Here is a 10,000-nt window from a genome sequence, read left to right as displayed (position 1 = left end):
AGACTTCATCACACGACACATGGGGTGGCGGGAGGTCATCACTACCGCTCGCCGATAGCTAGCCTCGACAGGGAGATGCGATGGGACTGGAGATTAAATGCTGGAAGTGATCTGTCATTCTTAATCACCCGGGGGACGGACGGGGGAGGGGAGTAGGCGGGGGGGTTTATTTTTAGATATGTCTTTTTTGTTGTCTTTGTTATTCCAGAAGTGTATTCATTTGTGATGAGGAATGCGATGTTCTTGTTTTTTTCTTGTGCTAAAGGAGATGCAGATTATCTTATATGTGTAACAATCTACGTATATTATATAGGTATTTTTTCGAGCGCTACCATGTTTATTTATCATTATTCGAATAATTATAGAGGAAATATTGATAACTAAAGCGTGTTGATAACCCAGTACATGTTCCTGATCTGACCGTACTTAAGCGAATCATGTTCATTAATCTATAAAAATCCTGAAATAACAATTATTACCATTACGTATACATACAACGATCCTATTACCATATAATTTCCTTTTCCAATAAAGAACTACGAGAACAGAACTACATTTCACTTGAAAACAGACCCACAGTTTCCTTTTCGTTCGCCAGGCTGTTTGTAAACCGCAGGTAAACAAAGCGGGAGAGATCCACCAACCACCAACATGTATACTGTATAACCAATAATTCACCTTATACATAATTCGACATTTACGGAACTAATTCTCCTCGATAATGAGATGGTGCCCTAGAGTGATTCTAAACAGCACCCGCCAGCGTAAACAGAGTGGAGTGCAAACAAACAAAACCAGGGTGACCTGAGAACTACCTGAGTGTGAGGCGGTCGGGTGGCCAAAGGTAAGGAGGGTGGGGGACGGGTGGGAGGGGAGGGTGGGGGACGCGGGGGAGGGGAGGATGAGGGGCGGGCGAGAAGGGAGGGTGGGGGACACGGGGAGGATGGGGGACGGGTGAGAGGGGAGGGTGGGGTCGGGCGAGAAAGAAGGGTGGGGGACGCGGGGGAGGGGAGGGTGGGGGACGAGCGAGAGGGGAGGAGTCGAGAGAAGGAAGGGAGTGGGGCGGGGGTGTAGGCTAAGGAGGGAGGGGATGGAGGAGGATGGAGTGCGTAGGAGAAGGATAGAGGGCTAGGAGGAGGAGGGGAAGAGATGGGGTCCATGAGAGGTTAGTGGGAGGAGGGATTGGGGGAAGAAGGAGAGGGTGGGGAAGGGGGTAGGAGGAGAGGGTGAGGGTGTTAAAAAAAACAGTAAGAAAAACGGCAAAGCTGAATAGGGTGAGAGTGATCAGCTTTGGCGAAAATGCGTAGAAAGCTTGGAAGAATTTAATTATCGAGATGATAGCACCTTTTCGGGACTTTTTCGCCATCACTTTTTTTTTTTACTAAAGTGAAATTAAATTATGGTCGTAATTACGGGCATTATTTTTAATCTTATAACGGAAGGTAAAGCATTAATGATGACAAGATTATCGTAGCTAGAGGAAGGGGATGAGAGAAAACACCGAACAGCAAAAACTCACATGACGATACACTTCTGTCTAGTAATTTGAGTCATATATTAAAGAAGAAACATGGTTTTTATTGCAGTCATGATCATAGTACAGTATGGGTAATATAGTGAAAACAAAGCCAACGTAACGACCAGGCAAAAAAACGAGGTAAAAAAGCGATATTCGAGAATTCTAATCGCAAACTTTGTCTTTTTAAAAGGTCATGGCATTGCCTAAACGACAACCCACGGAGAAAAATGGACAGACATCCGAGAAAAACAACAACACAACAACAACAGACAGAGAAGCGACGATAAAAAGGAGGGACCAAAGTAGAACTGCAGAGGAGAGAGAGGCCCGGCCGAGGAACAGAACCGAGAGCGCGACAAGGGAAGGGAAGGGACGAGAAAAAGATGGGAAGGGTTATCGGCTCTGACCTCTCGCTGTGTTGCCTGAGGCTTGATCACACGACATGGAACCCTCAGGTCTAACAAATGAGGTGAACTACATGGCACACCTCCGTTCCTCTCTGCTCCTAACACTCCTCTACCACTCTGTATGCTAATGGTCCTTGCTGTCTATACAACACCAATTTGTTAATCGTTATTTCATAGCAGTGAAAACGTGCGAGGAAAGCGGCGAAACATTTTGACACGTAAATTTTCATCTCACCTGGAGAGGCCAGAGATGCCATTGTTCACAAGCAACATTATCTCTCGGTAATAATTTCTCGGCCGTTACTATCTAGTGGAAAAGACACTGGCAATATCGTGTACATCGGAATGCATTTTTTTTATCCAACAAAAGGTTTAGAGAGAGAAAAAAAATCAAAGAATGACACTGCGTAACGAAAGTACAGTAAGTAACACCTGCTGGCACCGAGAGAGTATTTTCGCGGGGTAATTAAAGAGTATGGAACATCCGTGAGAATGGCCGGTATCGCAGGCAGGGTACAAGCATATCTTTGGCGTATCTGCGTTAATACGAGGTTTAGCCAAAGATGAGCTGACTCTATACAGTGGAAAGCCTTTTGTGGGGAGGTGACGGTGGAGAAGAAAGCGGACGCGAGATGAAGTACGTTATGGAGCTTTGGGTTTGACGGGAATTTATCCGATGGCTGGAACCGGGGGTGTTTAATAGTGGTCGGGGCCAAACGGCGCATCTTTTATACGGTATAAACGTTTCTTACTCTGGCATGTAGATTAGCGAATGTGATATATGTATAGAATATCAAAAGAAACCTGAATGTTTTTTTTTTTTCGAAAACTACACGTTCTGTAATCAGCTTATTTTCCTATACATTTTACAAAATGGAATTCCAAACACGTCCAACAACACACGAGAACTATACCATACAACCATATACATATCTTGGGAACCGTATATACATTTACATATTCGACGGCAGCCATAAAATCTTTCCATTTTGCGTATTAGTAAGCCATTGTTCCTAACAGACTGGACTTACATAACCATTTCATCCCGACGCATAAAGGCACCATAGGTATTTACAGCACGACCCGCGGGTGTCCTCTGGTTGACCGGTGCCTGCCATAAATACTCCGCGGAGACCGGATTTTGTAGCCGAATGGAGAAGAGGCCGGATAAAGGGACATGTGCGGTTGTTGGGGTTGTGTGGTCGAGAGGAGACAGGATGGCGGTGGAGGTGATGGAGAATTAGTCGTGGGAAGGTAGACTTTTTTTTTTTTTAAGGTGTTGGGGTGAGGATTAGGGTGGGGTGGGGGTGTGGGAGGGGTGACTGGATGTGCGCCTGTATGTTTGCTTGTATGTATGTACTTACGAAGGGAATGGTGGTGTACGTACGCCTTTGATTCTTATTTCATAAAAAAAATAATTGTTCACATGTGATGATTTAGATGCTGATATATACATACTAATTCACAAACATATACAGATGTATGTGTGAATGTGTGTTTGTGTGTGTGTGTGTGTATGTATGTTTATGTGTATGTGCACACTTGTTTAATTCCCTCTTATTGTAACGAAACACCCTTCATAAAACTACAATCCAAAGACAATAAACTAAACATTACTCCCGACAAGTAGACAGTTCATTCTCGTAATCTGTCACCCTCATCACCAACATCATCACAATCCACGCACGCCCTCTCGCCCATCAACCTAAACTGATCGTGCTTCACTCAAAATGATCCATTCCCATCAACGTCACATACATTTAACTCCAGCTGTCTTTTTGCCGAGTCGACCGCCGGAACGAGGACACGCGACGGAAATTATCGACTGTTTTATTGACAAAGCAAGGATATTTTAGGTCCGATGTTAATGCCGACATTACGGTTGTCTATGGGACTCTCTGCCTCTGTCGGAAATCGCTAAGGTATTTCTGATTTGTCTGCATGTATTATTTTCGGTATTTACTTATGTATGTTTGTTGGGTGTGATGGTGATGATGATGGTGGTGATGGTGATGATGGTGAGGATAATCATGGTCGTGGTAAAGATGATGATGATAGTAATGATATTAATTTTTTTGATACTGCTATTTTTTTTTACCACTAATGACCATGGTATTGATGACGGGTGCTCTAATGAGGATAGTGATAGTGATAATGAGGATACCACAGATAATGATAATGATTATGAAAATGGTTAGAAGAGTGATGGTACTTAAGACAAAGATAAAAGAAATAATAATAAAATAAAATAACAAGGGAAATGACAATTGATAATTCAGTAAATTATGATAAGCAGAAAAAAAATATTAGTCAAAATCTTTCATTTGCATTTTCTCCCTTCACGTTATTGCACACAGCCCGACCAAAACCTCGTCGCTTCACCCCTTCATCTGTACCTCCCCTTCATAACTTTCCCATCAGCCTAACCGACGATAGACAAATCTATCATCCTATTCAGAACCAAAGAAGATGTTCATTTTCCTCCAAAATGACCCGCTTGTATTCTCATGGCGGTCGTCTTTGGGGGAGTAATTGTTAGGTGTAAATGTATTGTGGTTGCGGAGACTTCCTGTAGCTCGGTCGACCTTGGTGGCGTTGGGTTGTGCTAATGAATTTGGCGATGCATCCTGCATTTGCATAAACTCGTGGGAGATTAAGAGGTGGGTTGCTGGAGTATAGTGATTCTTGTACGTTACGGGAATTGATATGTATGTATTTTTTATTTATTTTTTTTCTTTATAATTTTTATCTGTTTGTTTGTTTTGATTATGTCTCTAACTATTTTGTTTATACGTGTGTTTATTTATTCGTTTATGTGCTTATTTTGTTATTTGTATATTTATTCTCTTATTCGGTTACTTGTGAGTGTGCTTTTTTATTCTTGGTTGTTTTGTTATTGATTTATTTATACATCATCTATGGATTTATTTATTTGTTTTGCTTCGGTCAGTTGCAGGAGAGGAAGGAAGAGAACACGTGTTTTGTTCTTATCTTCAGTGTTTTGTTCTTCTTATCATTCGCGTCGCTCTGTAGAGACCGTAGGAAATTCGCCCATTGTTTTCCTAATTCTTTTGAGAATCCTATGCTAAACCTTATCTCCTTCCTAAAAACCAGAAAGAGTCGACAGTCGGCATAACAGCCTTTCTTCAGTAGCTCACGATGGCGACCGCATTAAAGGGCAACTTTCTCCTTTCAACAATGATAAGATTTCACGAAGATTCTCCTTCATTTCTGATACCAAATGACCATGATCTTATGAGCCGGAATACTGAGGTCACCTTCAAATTCTGTAATTCTTTTAGCTCGCGGGCTGTATTGTTCAATTGGGAAGCATTCCGCCCTTTTCTCTATTATTGTAGTGGTTCTTGAGTGACAGGAAGGGAGTTACTTGAAGCCGAGTCAGTTTGCATATATTTTACGATTCTCAAGATGTGAATAATTGAAAACAATGACCTGAAAGTGGCTTTTGAGTGGATTCTTTTTACGTGACTGTCTTTCCTTCGTTACAGAAAATCGCGAGGTAAACATATCCAAAAGCTAAAATAGAATATATACAATTCCTCCGGCGAACGCAAATAATCATAATCAACACGACGGTTGGTGATATCCAGCGTTGTGTTGCGCCGACTATCTAGTCCATTTCGTAATTGAGAAATTAGCAGGTGTGAGGCTCCAGTCTGGCACTTGAGGTTAAGGGAGATGATACATAGAATAGCTGGCGGTTTTGTGTAATGTAATCACCTGCTCCCTTGCGTCCGTGCCGCCATCTTCCTCCGAGGAGTTTTGTATTCCTCCGCTACAGCATCTTGCTTTTCTGTTATTCCTTTTTTCATCTGGTCATGGTACATTCACTCAAGTCTGGTATTCATATATTATTCTTACCGATCTGTGATGTTTATTATTGAATGTATGGATATGAAAACCGTTGTTGAAATCAATGTTGATGAGTAATTATAGTGACGCAATAGACTGGAGTATCCCACTATATTGTCTAGAGTATCCTGGACGAAAAAGCATAATGCTAAATTTATGCTACTGAATTAATTCGACGTTTGCAAAATTATGAAATACCTTGCGCAACTCACGTGATAAGAATAGTCTCAAACCGCACGTTGACGTTATTCATATATTCAGTTTCCAAACAATAATTACCGGATGTCTACAATATCTTATATCTTTTTTACTCGACATTACTCCCATGATTATCAGCGCCTATGACTGTCTTTTGTTATTATAGTTGGCCGTGACACTGGCCTCATATTAATTATTTCAGTCATTTCATTCCCAGTTATATATTTCCAATTGTAAGTAAGATCACAATGACAGTCGACTAACAGTACAAACGTCGCTCTGTGCACAGGAAACCACGGTCAAATATATATATGTATATATATATATATATATATATGTATGTATGTATGTATGTATGTATGTATGTATATATGTATGTATGTATGTATGTATGTATACACACACACACACACACACACACACACACACACACACACACACACACACACACACACACACACACACACACATATATATAAATACACACACACACACACACATATATATATATATATATATATATATATATATATGTATATATATATGTACATATATATATATATAAATATATATATATATATATATTGTATATATATAAATGTTGATGTATTTCAATTCGTAAAAATGATACGTGGTTAATATGAGTAAATTTGTCACTAGGGCCATAGATACTGTGCTGAATGTATCAATAGAGAATTGAATCCCCCTCGTTGGACAAAGGCGATAAGATTTTGTAGTTTTAGATCGTTCAAAAGGAATGATCTTATCGGACAGGTTTTCGTCCGGGACCACACACGCACTGTCTTCTTATATTCCGCGGGTGACCATTGTTTCGAAATATAAGTAACGGAGAATAAACGGAAAGAATATTTTACCTTGATGCACGGGAAAGAATATTTCGCTTGGAATTTACACCTCACTTAATGAAAAAAAAACTGTTACTTTCACTAGCGGAATTTAGTGCACAATAAACGAACAATATAGTTAAACGGTGAAAAAAAAACTAGGAATCTTAATGAACACTAACGAACGCACTCACACACACACTGACCGTTATTCAAACGAAACAAAAAAACCTTATTGGATTAAAACACGGTGGAACCCCGCATAATGTAGAAACGCTCAAAGTCATTAAGTATTTCTTTAAAAGCCGGCTGGTGGACCGTCTCCCGGGAGAGACAATGGCCCTTCGTGTACCGCCGCGGCGAAGAGACGGCCAGAGGGACTTACTTGATTTAGAGACATAATAGACCACGAGACGCAGAGGACCTGGAGAACAATGCACGCGTGAGGAGGACCAAGAATCAGCAGAGGGCCGAGAGGGGGAAAAAAGTGGTGCAGGTAGAAGAGAAAGGAAGAAAAGGCAAAAGCTGGAATGAAGAAGAGATTATAAAAAAAAAGAGAAATTACATAGACAAAGGATGGATCTCCTTGAATATCAAAAGAAAGAGACACAATGGCACAACGTAATGATACCTTAGGCAGAAAGATGAGCATTTAATTACAAACCATATAACTAACAGATAATTAGTAAAGTTGTATAGTGTTTTTTTTTATTATTATTCCTCCGCAATTATTCTAACGAGACAGAACCCAATGTATCTTTTTTTTTAACTTTCATCATCTTACAACAAGAAGGAATTCATTTACATGTGAAATGAAATGAAACATCTAAAGAACACATATTTCAAACTATCACTTATTTTTAATTTATAATAGAACCGAGCCCATAAGGTACCAGGCACCACACCTTTTACACTTCACACTAATAACGAGGAATTATAATTAGAAAATTTCCCCTAAGAGTTATACTCCTATTTGACGACAAAAACTTTTTAAAAAATCATAGTTTTCTTATGTTAATAAACTCTTTTCTCTCTCTGCAGATCTCAAGCGCGCACTCCGCATGGAGTCCCCAACTCCGAGGTTGAGTGAATCAAATCTCAAGAAGTTATCCCGAGGTCTAAGGTAAGTGTGAAGAGAACATGAAGATAAATGCGATGCAACAGTTCAAAATATTAGTATTTAGATATCCATTACGAAAGACTAAAAGGAATAAAATGGAAGTAATAAGGTAGGCCTGAGTAGAAAGAGCCTATGAGGCATTTACGCAATCAGTAAACACATATCATATGAATATGTGACATATGAAATGATGCGTGAATGTCAACTTTCTGTGATTTTATATTTTTTGAGGTCTAAATAATTTTATTAGCGTTTATTCTTATTAGGAATGTTCTAAAATGATATCGTTTGTTTATAATATGATGTATTCTTTTCAACAAGTAACTTTCTATTGAATAAAATGGAGCAACTATTGCAACAATAGCACATGTCGTAGTTACCTTGTACATGAATGTTAGCTTAATACAACAATTCTATTAACCTTCACATGACGTAATGATAATGTAACTGAGATGGGGGAAAAATCAGCAATGCAAAATACAATCACTTAAACTCTGTAGAACAAAGTACAAAGTAATTCAATTCAAAGGAATACAATAGCAATACAAAAATACAACAATACAAAAAAAAACACAGTTTTTCACTTCTTAATCTGTATTTGCAGAAAAGGAAAACGTTTTTTTCATATATATTTACAGGAAAAGCTTCTCTCCCCATGCCAACCTGGATTTCTTTTAATTTCCTTCCTACAATACGATCAAAAAATGGACACTACCATCGTGAAGGTTGATGAAAACCTCGAAGGCCTTAATACGTGTAGCTTTCGCACAAATTTACACCTTCCGTGCCATGATTACTTCCTTCTTCATCACTGTGATCAACGAAATAACGCAGGTTTCTCCTCTTACGATGTTATAAGCGTTTTAAGATAATGAGGGAGGTGCGCGCCCTTCCTGGTAAGTGTTCCGATCATAGACACCGAGGAAATCAACTTATATTTTTGGAATGAAAGAAGGACGTGATGAAAATCTACACGAACTGTTATATTTATTGGTCTTTAGGTTATCCATTATGATTTAGGTGGAATATACAGAATGCAAAAATAAGGTGTTTGATCTCTTTGTTATTGCAAAAGAGTAATGATATTACAAAGGAGTGTCTTATTACGAGGTTTCATGTTCAGTGTGGTACGTGTAGCTTTTTATCCTTCTTGCAATAACGGTAATTGTTAATTTCCTTACTTAAGGTAATATTTTAGAGTTATTTAGCCCAAGGTTGCTTATCCACATTCTTGTAAAGTCATTGCGACCGTGTCCGAAAGTGTTAACGAGAGACGAATTAACTTTATTATCATATCAAAAACGTTTCATTAATTGAGAAATCAGGATCATTCAGGGTGCTGTATAGTTACATTTCTCTCAAGAAACATATAACCATTAGAGTGTTTTATATATATATATATATATATATATATATATATATATATATATATATATATATATATATAACTTTAAAGAACTCCAATTCAAATTGTCCTGTGACCTATGGACAGTTTTGGATAAAGTTATATGAAGTAGCTACGTGATTTTGCGTCTCTGAATTATACATGCCGCATTCATAGGATAATCTTGGTGTTATCAATAAGTGCATCCTTATACCTTTGTGCTTCACGCATCATGCATCATCCACTCTGACTTATTTCAAAACCTAAAACAAGACATCCCACGGAGCAACATCATCATGAGTCAGGATACAACATGATCCTTCGAAAGTCCAAGTTCCGTTAGCCATATCTTCGTCTCCCAGGGTCAGTAAAAAAAAAAAAAGAAAAAAAAAATGCTTTCCGGCACAAAAAGGTGAATACCCTCTGTTGCAGCAAAGGTCGAGGCCAATGAGAGGTTTGACGCAGCTCGGGCACGGAAACTGAGAAATGCAATTAATAACTGTCATTTCCAGTGTGGTGTGAAGTATGGCTTAGCGATTCTGTTCACACCCTTTAGAACTAACAGCCGCGGTTAATTTTGGAGTGATAAATGGGCTCGGTTTTATTGGTGTTATTTCTAGCTGTAAATAACATAGATCTGTACGTTTGGTTATG

General features: G+C 39.0%; 1 protein-coding gene across 1 annotated transcript in view; it reads left to right on the top strand.

Moving 5' to 3' along the window:
* sprt (PDZ domain-containing protein sprite) overlaps nucleotides 1-10,000 on the top strand; it is a 66,408-nt gene that overhangs the window by 16,133 nt on the left and 40,275 nt on the right. The window contains exon 2 of the mRNA XM_043007956.2: nucleotides 7,884-7,965. Within this exon, the coding sequence (XP_042863890.2) occupies nucleotides 7,884-7,965 (82 nt within the window). The remainder of the gene's footprint in view (nucleotides 1-7,883; nucleotides 7,966-10,000) is intronic.

Source organism: Penaeus japonicus, unplaced genomic scaffold (genome assembly GCF_977035675.1).
Source record: "Penaeus japonicus unplaced genomic scaffold, GWHDUDI00000001_assembly GWHDUDI00000019, whole genome shotgun sequence".
NCBI lineage: Eukaryota > Metazoa > Arthropoda > Malacostraca > Decapoda > Penaeidae > Penaeus > Penaeus japonicus.
The sequence above is the reverse complement of the archived record's forward strand: the minus strand, read 5'-3'. Positions and strand labels throughout refer to the sequence as shown.